Here is a 20,381-nt window from a genome sequence, read left to right as displayed (position 1 = left end):
TATTGTATATACAAGGTCATTAAATCAATATGTACCACCTGGAGCTCAACTCTCAGAAGACAGTGGAGATGAGGATCGACTTCAGGAGAGCCCCAGCCCGATGCAAAGTTCTACACCCCCATGATGAAGTCCATCCTCATCTCGTCCATCACCCGGTCGCTGGGGCCACTGCCAGGGACAGACGGACTTCAGAGCACTGTGCGCTCTGCTGAGGAGAAGGTGATCGGCTGCAGCCTCCCATCTCTCCAGAACCTATACGTCTCCAAGACTCAGGGGTGTTCAGGCCGGATCGCAGCCGACCCTTCTCACCCTGGACACGAACCTTTGGAGCCACTTCCCTCAGGCAGGAGGCTATGGTCCATACGGACCAGAACCTCCCGCCACAAAATCAGTTTCTTCCAGCTGTCAGACTTTTGAGCCATTAAATAACCTCCATTTACCAGTCACTTTATTCTTTTTGTTTGCACTCATTCTGGTTGCACTATTCTGTTCTGGGAAAAATGATGACAACCATTTTTGCTTGCTCTTTTACTACTACTACGACTATTATTATTATTAAATTTTAAATGTAAATTAAAAAAAATATTTAATTCAATTTATTTTTCACCTGTAATGATTTAAGAGCCAGCAGGTGTCGGTAGGGAGCGGCACAGCGCGGGCACAGAATCGGGAGGGAGCGCGCGCCGCAGCGCCTCGTGACGTCTCACCTCCCCGTCACCGACAGGTACAGATAGCTGACGATGACAGTTAAGATGTATTCTGATGAGGGATTCTTAATAATCATTTTTATTTTGTTGCACCAGTGTAACTATGATATTTTTTTTGCAAAAAAATCATCTGGCTTCCACACGTTTGGTCTGGATTGTACTTGCATATATATTTATATACAATCTATACTCAGTCTGGTTAAATACTGTACTTTCTCACGACAGTGTCACATGTTGTCTTGTGTTTTCTGCGTTCTACAGCCTCAGGAATGAATCTCCAGCCTCAGCAGTCTGTCTGAGTGACTCTCTGTTCTTTGCATCCATCCTGCAGAGACACTGAGAGTCTTTCTTCTGTCAGGAACAAGGGTGGGAGTCTGTGGAGATATTCAGCCTCCAGTGTGACTCGAATCTGCCCCGGGAGGCACCGAGCGGCCCGGCAGCTCCACGTTTTCCTGCTTCTGATCAGCGCCCGATCAATAATCGTCAGCCTCGGTGTGGTCTGAGGCGTTGAGACATCTCTGAGCTGCAGTTCGCTTTGTGCTGACCACAGTTTCCTCTTTGTCAACGGAAGACGGTGGAAGCAGCAGCAGGTGCATGCAAAGCAGCAGCGGTGAGAAAACGAGACTGCGCGCCAAACAGCACCGTAAGTAACGTTTTAAAATGTTTTTTTCCCTCACATTTAAAGGATATTCTTTCCCTCTTCGCAGAAAACAGTTTTTCACACAATTACCACTTATTTTACTGTAAAACTGAGAAGCTTTTCCCTTTAGTCGACATTGCAGGAGCTCTGTTTTGTCCACAGATGGAGGTTTATTTCAAATTTTGTTTGCCATTTTGTCTCCTGTGTTCATTTATGGTCCATTTTGTGCCTTTTCTGCACCAATTTACGGACAAAAACGTCAAATTAAGGCACAAATCAGGCGATAATTTGAAATATACCAAGAAAGCGGGTCAAATAGCATTTACTGTGACATCTTCAGTGGTTGCATGAGCTCAGTTTAATGGTTTTAAGATCAAAAAAAGAGGAGAAATGCTAATGTCAGAGGTATAATTTGGTTTGTGCATAACATTTATAAGTTTCTGTTGTGTTCAATCCAACAACTTTGACTCCGAGTGCAAAAAAAAAACAACAAAATGTATTTCTGGATGGAGCTTTGGTTCTATGATTGAGAGAAAGTGGAATTTTATAGTGAATTTAACATTTTAGATCGTGATATTAGAGATGAGACGACTGCTATACTGGACATAAAAAGGTCTAAACATGGTGCTTGTTTCCTCTCCAAGTTTAAACAATCAGCATTAGAACCCACACAGGAGTTTTTCATCATCACTGCTATAGATTCGGTACTTTTTTCTCACAGAACTGGCACAGAAAGACGTTGTTCAGAGGTTATTCTTGTGATCAGATCGTGCGTATGAGGCAGGCTGACACTGCAGGAACTCAGGGCAGATGTGAAGTGGTGCAAGATGATACAGATGTTTACAGGAATCACATCCTTTAGACTTTTTGTTTCTGTTGCAGTGTAAAATCCCAGAGGTTTGACTGTGGCATTAACTCTGAATGCAACAAAACAACAAACAATTCTGTTATTGGGAAAAAAAAAAACAGAACAACAAAGACACCTGCCCTGGAGTAGGAGCTGTTTTCTCCCTCCAATATGACTAAATCAACAGGTTTCAGGTTATTATGGCCTCTAGTAGTGGCGATAAAGTGGTATGATGCTACTTTAGATTTCTACGGTTTCTACGGTTTCTGTTTCAAAAAATTGCATCTCTATAAATGGTAGATTTTTCCTGTTGTGTTGAATTACAGATAACTAGTAATATAACAGGATTTTAAAAATTTATGTTAACTGTACAAAAAATAAAAAAAATAAAAAATACCAGTCCAAAACCATAAATAATGTTAATAATGTTACCAAAAATGATAATCTGACCATGAAATATACAATTTTTTATTAAAATAAGCCAAAAAATAATGTTATTTTACAAGTATATGCTATTATTCAAAGGAAAAAATGTGTATATTAGGCACTGATTTTTTTTTTTTAAATTAGGTATTTATAGATTTTCCCTCTTCACAATGTTTAGTTGTAGTTTTACAGTAATTCAGTTCGCTAGAATTGTATTATTTTACACATATCTGCTGTTAAATGAAAGAGAATTTGTTTATATGAAATATTTAAAAATTGTCAATATTTTTAATCATCATTTATTTCACAGATTTTTTCCCAGTTTGTTAAAAATAATAACTAGGCAAATCACAGTATTTTTATAATAGCCTTAAAAAACAAAAAACAAACAAAAAAAACAACAACAACAAAAAATAAAAAAATAATCCTAAAATCAAAAATGGTAAATAGACCATAAAAATATTTTCTGCTTTATTAAAATAAGCAAAAAAAATTGCTTTTTAAACAAATATTTGATATTATTTAAAGAAAAATATGTATATTAGGGAGTAAAAAATTGTACATAACATTTTTAATTGTCATTTACAGATTTTCACTTTTAGCAATATTTAGTTGTAGTTTTACTGTATTTACATCAGCTAATAAATGTTATTTTAAAAATAATTGTAATTATTTAAAAGAAAAAAACCTGTATATTAAGGATTGAAAATCATTTTTTATTATGTTTTATTTTACAGGTTTGTCCTGTTTTGTCAAATTACAGATAATAAGGAATAAAAAAGAAGCCAAAATCCTAAATGTTTACGTCAAAATTGGTAATTTGATCATAAAAACATAATATGCTTTTTTTTAAAAAGCAAAAAAAAAAAGTTTTTTATAGGTATTTGCCATTAAATAAAGGAAAAATACGTATTTCTGAGCACTGAACAATGGTACATAACTTTTTAAAATTATTTATATTTTTCCTTCTCCAGTTTTTACTTGTAGTTTTACTGCATTTAAATCAGCTAAAATAATTTTATTTTCTAGAATTTTGCTGTTATTGTCACAGTTTTTCCAACAGTACAGTATTCTATTGTTTTTAACATCATTTTTCTGGCATTAAGCATTTTTTATATAACTTTTCCCCTCCTCCTGCTCTAAAATCTTTTCAGATGTCATATGAGATGTACGCTGTGAACAATATTTATCACTGCTGGTATTCCTGTCTCTTTGTCCTTTCTGGTCCTGATTAAAGCTGCTCTGTTATTATGTATTCTGATACCTGCTCGGCCCGGACGAGGTGGGGCCACGTTATGAAGTAAAAACAAAACAAAAAACCGTCTTTCTGATTCCATTTCACAAAGTCATGAGCAGCGAGTGTCCTCCGCCTTCAGCTGTGAAATGCTGATGTCACCTGAAGCGCTCACAGGGTGTGTTTTTATTTTTTTAAAAAGCTGCAGCGGGTGACACATTGAACTGCAGTCAGGAATGCAACCCTGTGAGGAAAAGACGACAATAGAGGGGGAGGAGGGAGAGACAGAAAGAGGGAGGATAAACCAGTGTGGCAGGTTTGCGTCACTGTACTCAGTCCATCATGCAAAGCTGATGGAAACAGAAGACTGAGAGCAGCTGATGTCACTGCAGAGTCTGGAGAATAAAGCGGCATTATGGAGTGAAACGCTCACAGAAGGTAAGGGAAGCTTTGTGTGACCGTACCTGAGGAAAGGTGTGCAGATTCTGCTGCGTTTATCCGTTTAAAGACGGTTTAAAGGGAGCTGTGTTGCCCCGGTTACACAGATGGGACCAAACGGAGCAGGTGTTTCTGTAAACTGACACTCACCTGCACGGGGAGAAGCAGCAACACAGACCGAAGAGCTGCAAAAAGCCTCTTAAAACTACACATTACGAAGCTAAACCAGTTTAGAAACTTAAGTTGTGACTTAACTGCACTTATTGAGGAGCTGTTAAAGTGGAAAACTACATTTAAGACGCTTTTTCTTTAAAAATCTTTTAAAAAATCTTTAAAAATAGTCCATAAGCTTTTCATTTTACTGCTATTTTACAGATTTTTTTCTCTGTTTTGTTAAATTATAGATAAAAATAGTAGAAATCACTGAAAAAAAACATATTTACAACTTGACTGACTGACTCCCAATGATTAAAAACTGCAACAGTCTTCATAGAATGATATTTTATGAAGCCAAACCAGTTTAGAAAGGTGTTTTTTTTCTGAAAAAATATTTTAAAAAATCTTTAAAAATGGTATACAACCTCTTTATTTAACTGCTATTTTACAGATTTTTCCCTATTTTGTTAAATACACATAAGAACTTGTAAAAATCATTAAAAAAATAAATTTACACTTTGACTGACTCCCATTGATATTAAAAATTGCAAAAAGCTTCATAGAATTATGTTTTTATGAGTACATAAGAAGTTAAATCAGTTTAGAAACATAACTTGTGACTTAACTGTACTTAATTTTAGGTTATTAAAGTTTAAAACTAAGTTTCAGGCAGTTTTTCTTCAAAAATCATTTTTAAAATGGTACAAAAGCTCTTCATTTAGCTGCTACTTTACAGATTTTCCCTGTTTTGTTAAATGACAGACAAAAATATCATAAAAATCACTGAAAAAAAAGATACATTTACACCTTGACAGACTCCCAGTGATATTAAATCTGCAAAAAGCTTTACAGAATTACACTAGATGAAGTTAAATGAGTTTAGAAACTTAAGTTGTGACTGAATGGCTTAATTATGAGTTGTTAAAGTCTAAAATGAGCTGCGTTCAATTAGCTGAACGTGAGAAAACTAGTTCAATAAATTTAACATATTAAACTGAACCAACTAATCACAGACATGCTTTGCTTCATAATTTACCAAATTTTTCTTGAAGCCTTAGACTCAGAACAAGCACCGTTTTCGAGTCTACAGATGTTGAATTTAATATTTTTGTCACTGATAGAAATGTCTTAAAAAGGATTAAAATGGTAAATAAACTCTTTATTTGACTGCTATTTTTCCTGTTTTGTTAAATTACAGAAAAGAACCGGTTAAATCACAGAAAAAAAACCCAGAAATTTACACCTTGACTAACCCCCAAAGATGTGAAAAGCTGCAAAATGCTTTGTAAAATTATAAATGATCACCTTCATTCAGTTTAGAAACATCATGTGACTCAACTGAACTGTGTCTGGTTAATTATAAGTTGCCAAAATGCAAAATTAGCTGTGATTAATTGACTGAACTTGAGAAAACAAGTTCAATAAACTTATTAAAGACATTAAGTCAAATTAAGTAGTTGTATTGAAAATGGCTACAGACACACCTTTTATTCATAAGTAAGTAAGAAAATGAGCCTGCAGTGAAGAAAAATGTGAACTTTTGAGTCATTTTGGGTAAATTTTTTAAAACTTTCAAGTAATTCTGCAAAAGATTCAAACGAACTCATTCAGTTTGGAGAACTTTTGAGCCATTTTGGACAAGTTCTGATTTTATTTTGTCTAATTTTGTTTATTTTCTTCTGATTTGTGTCATTCTCATTCTGCCTTTTGTCTCCTTCATGGTTGTTCTGTTTACATGGAGTGGCAGGATTTCAGATTGCAGTGAAAAGTGAATTGTTTTACAGATATTTCTGATTCTTGTCCATGTTTTTACAGTTTTTGAACGTCACAGTAATCTGTGGTTTTCAAAATCTACTAGAAATAAGTTCTGGTTGTTTCTTTATTATTCAAGAAACAATTAAATCGTAATTTAACAAAGACACACGACAAGTTTCTGCCACGTCTGCCTTCCAAAACTACAAAAATTAAGATTCTCTCAGAGTGTATCGTGGGAATTTTTATGCTAGTTTTGCCTCCTAAAAGCTTAATTAATTGAGCTGAGGGAACTTGCAGCTGTTAATTCATTCAACTCATCATTTTAAGTCCAAAATGTTAGAAAAAAATCCTGTTTTGAAGTTCGAAACTGATCTGAAAACAACAAAAATTTGACATTTTAAGTTTAACTAGCAAGAAAATAAGCAGAAATCTTGTTTCGATTAAATAAAGTACAGAAGTTAAGTTGATTTGACTCAATTCTTTTATGATTTTTACAGAAACAGATAGTGCTTGTAGTAAATCCTCAGCTCACAGTCTTTACATATAATGACATTTAAAGGACTTGATGACTAATCAAAGATAGTTTCACTGACTTTTTCAGATTTTGTCAGTCAGTGATTCTAGCTTCCTCCATCAGGCTTCACTGTATGTAAATCAAAGCCACTTTGTGCTCGTCTTATCTGATCTTTTTATCTGAATCCACCAGGACAAGGTTTCGACCTGTTTTTTTTTTTATTTTATTCTGTGAGACTGCACAGAGACTCACTGTGTCACACTAATGCATTGTTTTCGCCGTGCGGATTGCAGTTCGGTGGGTTTTTCCAGTTTTCGGTGCAGGTTGGTGATGCTGACTGGTAGTCAGGAGTGTGTTGCTTGTGTAAACAGACGTTGTGATGAATGTGTGCAGCGCAGACGTTATTATTATCTTGTTATCAGAGTCCTCGCAGCTGAAAGGGCTGATTGAGTCAGTGTGAGGGGAATGTGAGGAAGGCAGCGACGTGCTTCAGAATGAAATACCTGACAAGACTTTAGCTTACACTGTGACAAATGTTCAACAAAGTATGTTGTTTCAGAGCTACACTGTGAAAATGAATGTTTTTAAACAGTTTTTCACTGAGATGTCAGGAGCAGTTTACTGGGAGTTTACACATTTTCCCTGTTCTATTAAATGACAGATAATAACATCTAATACTAACATCTGTTACTAATATCTATTTCTAGTATTTTACATGTTAACTATAGAAACAAGCCAGATCTAAAAATAATAATATTTGGATTGTTGCTAAAAGTAAGTACTAACTTACATGTTTACAATAAAAAAACAAGCCAACGCTAAAAAATGCCCAAATCATTGATAGTAATAAGTGTTAATGTGCATGTTAACCATAAAACAACAGGCAAAAACTTTTTAAAAATTTCAAATTATAGATAACAATATATATTAACTTACATGTTAACCATAAAAAACAAACCAAAACTAAAAAAAAAACAGCATATACTATGCAAATGCTATGTAAATAAAAATAAGTATTAACTTATACGTATGTACAAACAGTAACTGTTTTCAGTGGTTTTTTTTGCACCTATGCCTCCAGATTTTCAGTATTTCTATTTTTTCTATTTTTTTGCACTTTAACTCTCTTATAATTTCACCATCTCCTCCATTTACTCACTGCTTGGTGCTGCACTGTAACATGTGGCGTTGACTGTCCTTCGCCACTCTGTGATTCTGTTTGACCGTTCTGAGTGGCCACAGCGCCCACAATCCACATATCACAACATTCCTGCACCAAATCTGTTCTGAGGATGGAAATTTGTCCATTTTTATGCCTGGCAGGCGACGGGAGCTGTTCACTGAGGCCGAGCCGGAGGACCGAAGACTCCCGAGGAACCGGAGGAGGAGGAGGTTCAAGACCACGAAGCTGAGGAGAATCAGGAATATCAAACTGTCTGAATGGAGGATTTGTTTCTCTGATGACAGGAGAGCTTCTGTGACACTGACTGCTTTTCTTTTTTTTTTTTTTTTTTTTTGCATACATGACCTGCTTCCAGAGTCCAGTCCAGCTTGGATTTGCTTAAATATCACTTCTCCACTCCGTTTTTGGGATCTGGCATTTGACAGGAGGTGATTAAATCTGTTTACTCTCAGACAATGGACTTGTCTTTGCTCCCAACTTCTGACTACGACAAGGAGAGGACAGCGACGAGATTCACTATCCGATCGGCCAACTCCCCCTCTTACAGTCTCTCCCGGAGGCCGGGGGTGAGGAAGAGGGAGGAAGCCGGAGAATGTCATGCAAATGGCACAAACAAGGAGGAGGACTCTGGTTATCAAGCCAGGACGAGGAGTCGAGTCCAAGGTCAGAGCGAGGAGAAGGAAACCAAGCTGAACCAGAACAGCACGGCCGATAAAACAACCCCAGAAGTTGAAACAAACCGTGAATCTGAAAGCCGAGGAAGGACAGAATGGAGGAGAAACAACCTGTCGAGTAGAAGTAGGAGTTTAGACTGGAGAGCCGGTGTCCAAAGTCCTGATCGGGCCACCAAAAGAGGAAGGGATGTAAGTAAATGGGCTGCAGGTTTGGAGGAGGGAAAAGAAGTTAAAGATGGCACGACTGGCAGGGTGACGTCATCACTTCAGGGTTATAATTCTGCAGGTGCCAGTGGCATTCGAGACTGGAAACAACAGACTTTGGACCGGAACAGTAGGGGTCAAACCCTCCCATCCAGGTTGAGACTCACAGAAACGTCGTCTTCAGTTGGGCCCAAAGGCGGTCAAAGTATTCTAGAGCGGATACAGAAACTGTTTGGGTCGGCCGGTTTCGGTAAAGACTCACCAATCCCTGAAACAATTGGGGGAACCTTCCCCAGGCGTTTCTCGTCTGGAGATACCGTCAAAAGTCCTGTGCAAAAGATGTGGACACAAAAAGACACGATAAGCTCGGAGGCTTCACTTTCTCCTGTGAGAAGCCAGACAAGAGAGAGGTCACCAGGGAGGCAGCGGCAGGGACAGATCCAGAGCAGATATCCAGAGGAAGGTGCGGGTAGCTGGGGGACGAGGTTTGTAGAATCAGGCACTAGGTCCCTGGATAGAGCTAGGAGTCGGTGCACGGTGGCAGCTCAGAGTAGAGCTACAAGAGGGATTAATGCAACTGCACAGCTGGACAGTTTCTTAGAAGAAGTTTCTCTTAAGGATTCAGAAAAGGATAAGAGTGAGACAAAGCTCAGACAGATTGAAACTAGGGGAATAAATGGAAGACGTACAGATGATGTGACAAACGTTAAAATTGACTGGAAAGCTGCTGATGAGGATGTGTTTGAGACAAACCCACATAAAACCACACCAACGGAGAGGAAGAAGTTTACAGAGACTTTCTCCTCTTCAGCCAGCGTCAGGAATAAGATTAGCCAGTTTGAAGCTTTGACGCAAAGAGCTGGAAGTCAAGTCGTGATGCCCAGGCGGACGTTTTCGGTGCCGACGCAACTCAGCAGACGCCACGATGGAGTTAAGAAGAGCGGGTCGGCCAAAGAAATAAACAGGCTGAGAGAGGGATTCGAGGTGGGCAATAAAGCCAAAGAAAAAATAGTGGGAACAGGAAGGAAACTTGTTTCAGAAAGATCTCTATCAGTCGACGAGGTTGGACTGAGATTAGGGAAGAAAGACACAACAGGAAGTGATTCTGATGAGTTTCGCAAATATTCCAAACTCAAGAGCACACTAGAAATCCCTCTAAATGGTGGAGCTGAGAGGCGAAGTAGAAAGTTTTACTTGGATGAGGCTGATTTAGTCAAAGTCTCAAGTCCTGAGGAGACAAATGAGAAAGAAACCAGTGATGCAACAGCTCAGAAAACAGCACCGTCTGAAATCACTTCACCAGTTAGTGACGATGACAAGACTCCAACCGACACCCCAGACCTCTCGCCCTTTATTTCACCTGCCGAGGATGCCACTCCAACCGCAGACAAAACCGAAAACGAAAGCACTTCCATCTCCACACCAGCAGTCAAACCTCCAGCTCCAGACTCTTTGCCTCTTCCTCATCCTCTGGCCTCATCCTCACACAGTAACCTCCCAGATCTGGTCTCTCCAGATGTGAAAACATCGCATTCAAAGGGCATGAAACGGGTAATGGACCTGAATGCTTGGGTTGCTGGACTGAGTCCGGACTTTAAAGGCTGGAATGATAATGAGGATTATGAGGATGATGAGGATGATGATGAAAGCACACAGAAAGATGAAGATTCAAACTACGATTCGGACTCTGGAGAATCTTCAGTGACCGTCACCAGTAATATGAGCCAGTCAGATCGCAGGAGCTTCTGTATGAGGTAGGTTCTGTTTTTTATAAGCTTTTAGGTTCTACTGAGGTAATAATTAAAGCAGCTGATTGACTCTTTGTGCTTCCCGTAGTCTTGCGGATTTGTGTAACTTTGCTGGAGCCGACTACGAATCGGAGAATGACAGCGATGAGTGGCAGTCGATGGGCCGACGGTCTGCATCGCTGAGTTCGGATGTTTCAGCTCTGTCTTGTGTTTCTGTTCTGCCTACCGAGGAGCTCGACAAGCTGCTGGAGGACGTCAGGAGTCTCGGCGACGACACCCTGCAGGTGCAGACAGATAAAAACATTCTTTACATGCATGCTGTTTTATGGCTGCAGCTGCAGTGATAGTTCTTTTATCTAGAAAACCAGCGGCCACAAATTTCTGGAGATATTTTGCTGCTTTATTTTGTTCTTTAAAATACCCCAAAGGTCCTCTATTGGATTCACGCAAGGCCACATGTGTGTCCAGGTTGTAGTTTTCACTTTGTTCCTCTTTGAAACTCTGTCACGCTGGAATATTCTTATCCCTGCTGACTGGGAGTCATCTTGTCGGCCAGTATTTTGGTTTATCCCACACACATTCATCTATAAATGTCAACTCATGCAGCCCCATATTATCACACCCCCTCCTCCCGTACTTCACTGTCAAGATGATCCATCCACTGTGGTAGTCCTGCTCAGGTTCAAACCAAACATGCTGAACTTCATCTGAGCCCAACAAATGCATCTTCATCTGACCAAAGAATGTTCTACCAACATTCATCAGGCTTCTTTTCATGTTCTTCAGCAAAGTTTCATCTTGTAGTTTTGTAGCAAATAGCAAGAAAGGATGCTTTTTTTTGTCCTGCATTCATAGAGGTTGATGTTCTGAAATGACTGAAGGCTTGCAGAAACTCTGATTTCCATCTTCCGATTGTGAAAGTAGTTCACTGTCTGTGGAGTCATTTTAGGGGGACGACCGCTGCAGCCCTGAATAGTGGGACTATGACTGCTTCTATACCTCCTGATTACTGCTGACACTGTTTTTCACTAACTTTAGTGGATCTCCCTGGATCATTTTCCATCTTTGTGATGTCTCTCAGTCAGATTTTTCAGTTCTTCTCGCCATTCTTTTCCATGTGGAGCCATGATGCAGACACAGACACAGTCTACAGATCCAAAACTGAGGAATTCTAGTGTTGACAGCTCATTTTTGAACTCAATTAAGTTTCAGCCATTACAGATGTTTTTTGTTGCATTGAATTTCAACTTCTGGGCCCAAAGTTTTAATATTGTCTTTCTAAAGTAAGTTGTTTTCGATTGGTCATAAGAGGAAATATTCAACTGTTCAATTTAGAAAACATGCAGTTATGACTGAATCATTCAACATTTAAGTAATATTTTACAGGGGTGCACTCACTTCTGTTGTATACTGTACATCTTGTTGATCTGTTGCTACTGACAGTTATTTGTAGCGATTATTTGCATCCTTAAAATTCACTGACACTCTGCTGCTGTTAAATGTAATATGTAATGTTTCTTATAACATGCTCGGTTTATAGATTAAACTTCATAGCTTGACCCAGACCCAGTTATAGAAAGTGTGCATTGTTTTCATTTTATAGTAGAAATAGAGCCAATAAATGGTTTCAAAAGGTACAGAGTTGGTCTTGGTCGTTGAGTTTACTCTACATCCTACAACCGTGGAGTTAAAGATGCATTTAAATATTTCACTTCCTCTTCTCTTCACTTTTCCTCTTTTGCATGAAAAATCAAAAAACGTTGATATAGCTTTCTGTTCTGCAGGACTATGATGAAGTTCAGGTGGTGGTTCTCCACAAGGAGGTTGGGGTCGGACTGGGCTTCAGCCTGGCAGGAGGCGTGGACCAGAACAAGCCGATCACTGTGAGTAACCACATCCTCCTGCTCTCTCATGACCGATATCTAAATGCAGTGCTGATAACTTTTCGCTTGTTTCTCCTCCTCAGGTTCACAAGGTGTTCCACTCAGGCGTGGCAGCCCAGGAGGGCTCCATAAGGGAAGGGGACCATGTTTTATCCATTAATGGTACTGCACTGAGCGGTAGCGGCCACTGGGAGGCGCTGAGGGTCCTGAGGAGGGCGAAGACTCGGGAAATGGCCGTGGTAGTCCTGAGGAGGGGAGATGTTAGTGGAGCCTCCAAGAAAGAAGTTCAGAGAAGCCCCCAGGGACCGACACCCACTCAGACAGGTGAGACGTCAGGATTTCCTTGAAAGAAAGACATGAAACGCAGCAGCTTCTTAATAAATAATTGTGTTTTTTGCTTCTCGCAGGCCAGCGAATGTGTTTGCAGCTGCAGAAGAACAGCAGAGATCTGGGCTTCAGTCTGCAGGGAGGAGAAGGATCCAATCTGGGGAACCGACCGCTCACCGTCCAGAAGATCTTCCAGGGTGAGAAGAGAAATATGAGAAGATTTAACCTGTTTAATCAAACAGGCTTCATTTCAAAAGCATCTCTCATCCAAATGAAATGTAGTGCAAAGAGCTTTACAGAACAGAAGAGAAAAAAGGCAAGAACATCACGAGAAACAATCCAACAATAAACCCCCACAAATGTTATGTCAGAAATAAAAGACTCAATAAAACATGTGATGAGGAACTGAGGAAACACATTCATAAATTCAGAAGAAACATCAGATGCAGTATCGGTCAAAATTATATATACGGTATATAAATAAAAGAAAATACTAAAAAAAGTGAAGTGATGAAATATAGATAAAATGGACGAAATGTGTTGAAGCAAAACAAGAAATTAAACTCATAAACTGCAGATAAAAGAGATTAAAATATATGAATACATGGATCCAAATTAAAAACATACAAAATAAAAAACTGTGGAGTATCTGCTAAAATGAGAAACATACAGGCACAAACACAGGTTGAACAATTTTCTGCAATAACCTGTAGTTATGAAATGCTTTGATTTTAAATTACAAAATTCAAAAAATTATTGAAAATTTTTTTTTACATTTTGATTAAAATTTTACTTGTTAAAAAATCCTTTTATTTTTTTATTATATATACACATTTTATTATTGTATTTTTTCTTATTTGTTAGTATGATATAAATAAACATATAATTTGATCCCTGAAAGCTGCAGGGCAGATTCAGTTTTTAATAATGTACTGAATATAGAAAAAAAATGAAATCATCTGCTTGTTTTTCAAATGAAAATGGATATTAGATAAAAAGCAGCTGAGCAAAAGGCAAAATATTTTATTTAAAATGTTACAGGGAGAAATTGTAGAGTAGAACAACAAATAACTATTTATTAAATAAATAAATCAGATTTAATAATCAATAAAATATAAAAACTTTAAGTTGTGCACTATTTTAGTAAATGTACACAATTATTTTCAGTCATTTTTAAACATTTCCTGTAGTAACTTCCTCCAGCCGAAGCAAAGAAAAATAAATGCATAATTCCAAGATTTTTATTTTTTAGCAGAAGGAAAACTGTTGGTGGTTTTCAAGAAATATTTCCTTACTGGTCCAGACAAAAGAGAATGAGTATTTCTGTGATAAACCTCACTTACTTTATATTTCAGCTGCTTCTTGAACCTCTCCGTTTTCCCTGCAGGAGGTCCCGTTGACCAGGTGTGTCCTGGAGATGAAGTCCTGGAGATCGGAGGCGTCAGCATGCTGGGGATGAGACGTCTGGAGGCCTGGACTCTGATCAGAAGACTTCCTGCTGGACCTGTGGACGTGGTGCTGCGGCGGCCTCCCAAACATCTGGAAACATGAGGAGCATCCAGATGTTTTAATGCCCTGCGGGGATCCTCAACGTGCCACAAGCTGAACTTAACTTTGTGCCTAATGTCATTAAAACTGTAATTTATATGTATTGGCTATAAAATTCCAGGTCAAAGGTGTATATTTTTCTCAGCTCGCCTCTTTTGTACAGGATTCCATCTACCTCAAGGCCTGGGAGATTTCTCTATCAGCCATGATTAAAGTGCACTGACGGCTCTAAACTGTTTAATCAGCTACAAAAAAATGAGTAATTTGTAAACACGCCTTGTATTATATTGTGAATAGCTGCATATAGAGTTTATATTGCTTTTTAATAAATGCTAACGAAGCTGATGTTTGCTCTTATTGTGTCCAGCTGTTATATTTCAAAACAGAACTAGATGAAAGAAAGAAGTAGGTAGAAGGTGTTTATCACCAAATAGTATCTCAAACACAGATGTGATAAGACAAAGACTTTCATCCTCCAGCTTTTGCAATCTCGGTGCCAAGGTTAATTGCTTGGCAGTATAATTAATATCACTGTGCTGACCTGAGAAAATCACACCACTTTTTAGATGAAAGGAGGGTAAAAAATGCAGATACAGGAAAGATTCTGCATGTCAGCTGCCTGTAAGCCCCACTGTTGCAAAAATACATCAGTTTGATCTTTTTAAAATATTTTTTTTTTAAATTATTCATATACATTTATATTATATTTGCTATTTCTTTGCATATTTGGATTTTACAGATATTTGTATATGTACTATAATCCATGTACGTAACATGTATATTATTTCTACATTATTTTTGCTCATTTTTTCTGTGTTTGGGTTTTACAGGGTAAAGCAGCTTATCTGACTTATCTGGCTGTATTTCCATCATCTGCCTCGCTGGACATTATCAACGATGACATCGTTTGTTCTACTAAGTGCTTATTTGGATTGCATAACATATATTTGGAGTCCAGAGTTCAGGGGAAGGGGTCAAAAATAATAAAATAATAACAAACAATAGATCATTTACCAGTGTTGACATTTTTAACAGACCTTCTTAGATCATTCCTAATTATGTAATTAAATATGTGCTGATGGAAAGCATTTGATCAATCAGATTATCTGCAAGAATGATGATAAGGTGCATCAGATTTACATGGAAAAAACACTTTTATTGTTTTGTGTTGTCAGAACTGTTCTGGTAAAATATTTAGTAAATTGAAGCTGATTTAGAGGTCCCCCGAGCCCTTGTTCATCTGATGAATCCTCTGGGGTTTTCATCAGGCTCTCTACATTTGATGGCCAGATAACAAATGTTGATGCTAGCAGGTGCTTCATGTCTTCAAGACGACGCAGAGCTGCCGGTGAGTCACGATGACTCTTGTCAATAGCACACAATTTATTGTTGTCATCAAGTAGCTTTATAATTTTCTCACATGCCCAGTTTTCTGTGACCATTGGAATGTCAGCCTTAGTGTAGAATGTGGCTACCTGCTGCAAAACTAGCTTGGCTATTGTAAAGCGACTTGTTAACTACGCCTCTCAGCGGGGTAACTGCATTCGCTTCGGTATCTGGCTGGCTGGGTAAGTATGTATGTTTGTGGCTATGTCCCGTCAGATATCTCTGCAAGAGCTGAAGTCAGGATAATCAAACTTGGCACTGAAGATCAGTCTAAGGTCCCCTGCTCAGTTGTGGAGTTAGAGGTCAGCAGATCAAGTAGGAAGGGATATACGTAGGATGATCAAAATTGATACAGAGTATCATGCATGGGTGTGGTTCTGCCCTCTACTGAGGACTCGTCTAGTTGACCCTGTAGACCCTGGTCTTCTACCATGAGCAGCTTTATTGCAATGATACATCATGCACCTCAGTACTTGTGAACAAGTAGGCAGTCTAGAACCAGTTATTACTGCATCATCTTCACAAATTGCAGGGCCAAGTCCAAATAAGTTGGAAGCCTGACGAGTTTTTATAGTAGATCTAGCTGACTTTGGCGTCTTTGGTTGGTCTGAGTCTGACACTTGATCCATGATGACTAACGGTTCAGGTCAATACTGATCAATGTAAACTTCTGTCTACATTAATGTCTTCTGAAAGGGAAACATTCAAAGGACACAAATCAATACAATAATTCTAAAGATCTACTACACTACACGGTTCAAAATTGCAGTTCATATGAATAATTCAGATGCTCTCTTTATAATTCATTATACCAAAATAGCTCATAATAAGCATATATTGTAAAATTTTAGCTTGGCGGGGGACCTCTAAATATTCTTCAATTATGACATTTTTTAAACAGGAACCTTTATTTACCTATAGGGTGACCATACGTCCTCTTTTGTCCAGACATGTCCTCTTTTGAGAGGCTGTCCGGCCTGTCCGGCCGGCGTTTATAAAGTCCCTCAAATGTCCGGGTTTTTGATCCCCTAAATTCCACATAACGCGAAAGCGCGACGCCGTGCAGCGCCGCGCTCTTGAATCGTACCACGCAGCACTTAGAACCCATTCTCTTCTATCAGACAATTTCCACTGCACTCGCTGCGGAGCGCCAGCGCCGCGTCTCTGAAGCGCCGGCGCGCGCCACGGCGCTGGAGATTCGCTTCCTCGCAGGCTGACAGACAGGTAGGCACACTGTCAGAAAGCACTCCAACCGAAAGAAAATGCGAAACGCAAATGTCATTTCACTGATGAAATATGAAAAAAGTACCCCTGTTTTCGTCCGGGTCATGTCAAATGGGAGGCAGAATGTACAGTCTGCAAAGCTGGGACTTATGTCTCTGTAGCTAATAAGAAAAGGAAAAAGAAGGAAAAAAGGACTGTTGACTTGAGGCATTATTTCTATATTTTTTTCATTTGCCATTAGACACATTATTTTGAAGAATGGGCTAACTGAACATTGAAGAATAGGCTACCTCTCTTTTTTCTTTTTGTTTAATATTTTGAGGCATTATTTCTATTTTTACATAATTGATAATTGGGAGGTTATTTTGAAGAATGGTACTCTACCTCACTTTTCCTAACTAAGGTGTAAGTGTCAGACTTAGAGAGATGATCATTTCTTATTTTGTTAAACATCTGAATACATGTGTTCCTACACAACTTCAGTCAATAACTATTAAAGACTAGAGCATGCCATATTGAAGTGAAATACGTCTTTCTTCTCAATGAAACACTTCAGTGCCGTCCTTTGTTTATCTTTCAAGTTGAATTTTAGCTTCAAATCTTTAAGGGCTGTGGCCAAAGTCCAGTCGAAAGATAACTGTTTATTGTGCGCAGCCATCTTCTTGTCTATCCTTGTTTCTATGGTTGTTTCCGGTTGTTTCTGTCAGAATCATCACGCCTCTGTTGTCACTTAGTTACACCCTCCTTCTGACTCTACACTTCATGGTGATTTGTTGCCCAGTTTTAGGAGCATCTAACCTCGAGGCTTACCGAGGGTAACTAGACCCACCCTGGCAGAGAATTCAATTCGTTGCCGTGGGTTGTCTAGCGCGGCTAGGCTAGAATTAAGTATCAGACAGATCAAATTTAGAACTTTAATTTTTTTGATGCACCCTAATGATGATTAACAGCTGATTAATTTTCACGTGTCAAAATATTAAGCCGAAAATCATTGAGAAATTTGGATTTATAGTGATTTTTTAATGGACCAACAGCTTATTTCTGGCTGGAAATGACATAAACAAGCGACAAAAGATGGTAAGACACCGTGGTATGAATGAATTCTGACGTTTTTATTTTAACAATCCACATCCAGAAGTATTCATGCATGTCAAAATTGTTGGAAAGTGTTGAGAAAATGCAGCTTCTGTGATATTCTGAATGTTGTTGATAACTTCTATCATGTTCTGAAACACTATCAAATGAAAAGCTGCTGCAGTAGTTGCCCAAATATTGATCAGAAATCAATCCATACTGCAGGTAGGTCATTGATATCACTTAAACACACTCAATAACTAGATTTAATAACAATTAGATGAAGATGTAGTTTGCTGGTACAAAAACAATAGTCCTGAATACATTTATACTCTTTCACAGCACACATATTTCTGAAAAAAAAAAAAAAAACTAATTTGCTAAAGTTAAAGTAAAGCTGCTTAATTCTCCCATTTCACTGTAGACATGCAAAATATTATAGGGCCATATTTATTCTTGATAGAGAACATGCAAAAAGTTGTGTATCCTGTTTTTTGTTAGTCAAATATGCAGCAGTGATTTGATTTGCATGTACAGCGAATTCCAAATTTTGACTTAGAGTGAATTTTTATTTGACAGTTTTGTTTCTTTTGGCTGGAAATGACACAAACCATAGACAGCAGGATGTTTTATTATTTATATTTATATTTATTGTTTACTTTTTAAGTACAAATTGTGTCAATTTCAGGAGATATAAATATTTCAGACACTGCATTTTGAGAACATATTAAAAAACAAAACTGCAATAGTTAAACTGCATCATTAACATCATCTAACATAATGTATAAGTTTATTTATAGTAAATTTTTAATTGGCTAAGAGGTTTTATTTGGCTTTAAATGACATAAACAATCGACTAAAGACAGTAAGACATTGTGTTAGAGATGTTAATGTTAAATTTTTTCCTTTTTATGAAAAAAAATGGCTAAAATTGGCATTTAAGCTTAATTTCTAAGTCTAAACATGATATTGAGACTGCATAATCTCCAAAAAAAATGTCAATTTGAAGAGATATAAATATTTCAGGTACTGCATTTTGAAAATATATTAAAAAAAATATTAGAATAGCTAAAATGCTTCATGAACATCATGTAAGACTCGCTGTAGCACACAATGAAGCACAAAATTATTCATCTTAATGCCAAATTTTGATTTATAGTTAATTTTTATTTGGCTGGAAATGACATAAATAAGTGACTAAAGACAGTAAGACATTGTGTTAGAGATGTTTATGTTAAAATTGTACTTTTTTTTATTAGAAATTAAGTCAAACATTTCCATATGAGCTTAAAATCGAAATTTAATCACGATATAGAAGCTGCATTTTCTCAAAAACGTGTGACATTTTCAAGAGAAATAAATATTTCGGACATGACATTTAAAAATATGTACTGAAAATAACATTAAAATGGATCAAATGTGCCATTAACATAATCTAACACTATGTCTTCCTCTAAGGATAGACATAATATGCAGTTAAGTCACAATTATTTATCCTTTTTTCAAGTGTTGATTTATGTTTTCCTTTTATTTGACTAACAGGTTTCTTCTAGCTGGAAAAGACAAAAAAGAGACATTATGTTAGATGTTAAGGATCATTTTTACTATAAATATCAGGTCTAAAATTTTATTCTCAGCTTGAAATTTACATCTAAACAGGCTATAGAAGCTGCATTTTGCCCCCAAAAATTTGCCAATTTCAAGAAATGTAAATATTTTGCATGACATGTTAAAATATGTGTTAAAAACAACACTAAAATTTCTAAAAATGTATCACTGACACCAGCTAGCAAAGTATATTGTGATGATGGTGATCATAACCCGCAGTTGTCTCCAGACTTATTTATTCTTATACCAAATTTTTTGCTTATTTTTTAAAACTTTAATATGACAAAGAGGCTTATTTTGGCTGGAAATGACATTTTAAAAAGTGACTAAAGACAGTACGATATTGTGTTTGAGATGTTAATGGTACATTTTTACTTATTTATTAAAAATATCATGTCCAAAATTAACATTTTAACTCGAAATCTAATTCAAAACAGGACACAGAAGCTGCATTTGATCAAAAATGAAAAAAATGTGACAGTTTGGAGAAATATAAAAATGTTGAACACAGCATTTAAAAAACATACATTAAAAAAACAACACTGAAATAGCTAAAATGCATTTTTAACATCATGTAATACAATATTTTACTGTACTTTCTCATTTTCTATGTCATTTCCAGCCAGAAGAAACTTACTGATTAAATAAAAACTCACTAGAAATCAAAAGTTGAATCTCAGCTAATTGCGAAACAGGTGTTTTCCTGTTTAAATAATATTAGAGTTTGTTTATATAACTCCTATTAGCCATAAACTTCTGCAGCTGACGGTATCGTTATCAGGGCTCTGCTGCATATTCTGTACAT

General features: G+C 37.4%; 1 protein-coding gene across 2 annotated transcripts; it reads left to right on the top strand.

The window, feature by feature from the left end:
* Positions 1-394: 394 nt before the first annotated feature.
* si:dkey-92i15.4 (uncharacterized) lies at positions 395-14,629 on the top strand. 2 transcript variants are annotated; one of them, XM_022220402.2, is made up of 8 exons: positions 395-724; positions 1,039-1,350; positions 8,041-10,532; positions 10,615-10,810; positions 12,311-12,409; positions 12,493-12,733; positions 12,817-12,933; positions 14,124-14,629. In XM_022220402.2, the coding sequence occupies exons 3-8, from the start codon at positions 8,356-8,358 to the stop codon at positions 14,285-14,287; spliced, it is 2,994 nt and encodes a 997-aa protein (XP_022076094.2). In that variant the 5' UTR covers positions 395-724; positions 1,039-1,350; positions 8,041-8,355; the 3' UTR covers positions 14,288-14,629. The 2 variants fall into 2 exon arrangements, with proteins under 2 accessions (XP_022076094.2, XP_022076093.2); XM_022220401.2 differs by having other exon boundaries at positions 969-1,350.
* Positions 14,630-20,381: the final 5,752 nt, after the last annotated feature.

Source organism: Acanthochromis polyacanthus, chromosome 12 (genome assembly GCF_021347895.1).
Source record: "Acanthochromis polyacanthus isolate Apoly-LR-REF ecotype Palm Island chromosome 12, KAUST_Apoly_ChrSc, whole genome shotgun sequence".
NCBI classification, from domain to species: domain Eukaryota; kingdom Metazoa; phylum Chordata; class Actinopteri; family Pomacentridae; genus Acanthochromis; species Acanthochromis polyacanthus.
This window is presented reverse-complemented; position numbering and strand designations above follow the sequence as displayed.

Coding starts and splice junctions, on each gene's coding strand:
- si:dkey-92i15.4 (XM_022220402.2), top strand. CDS start 8,356: ATGGACTTGTCTTTGCTCCCAACTTCTGACTACGACAAGGAGAGGACA. Junction 10,811..12,310: donor TCGGCGACGACACCCTGCAG/GTGCAGACAGAT, acceptor TCTGTTCTGCAG/GACTATGATGAAGTTCAGGT. Junction 12,934..14,123: donor CGTCCAGAAGATCTTCCAGG/GTGAGAAGAGAA, acceptor TTTTCCCTGCAG/GAGGTCCCGTTGACCAGGTG.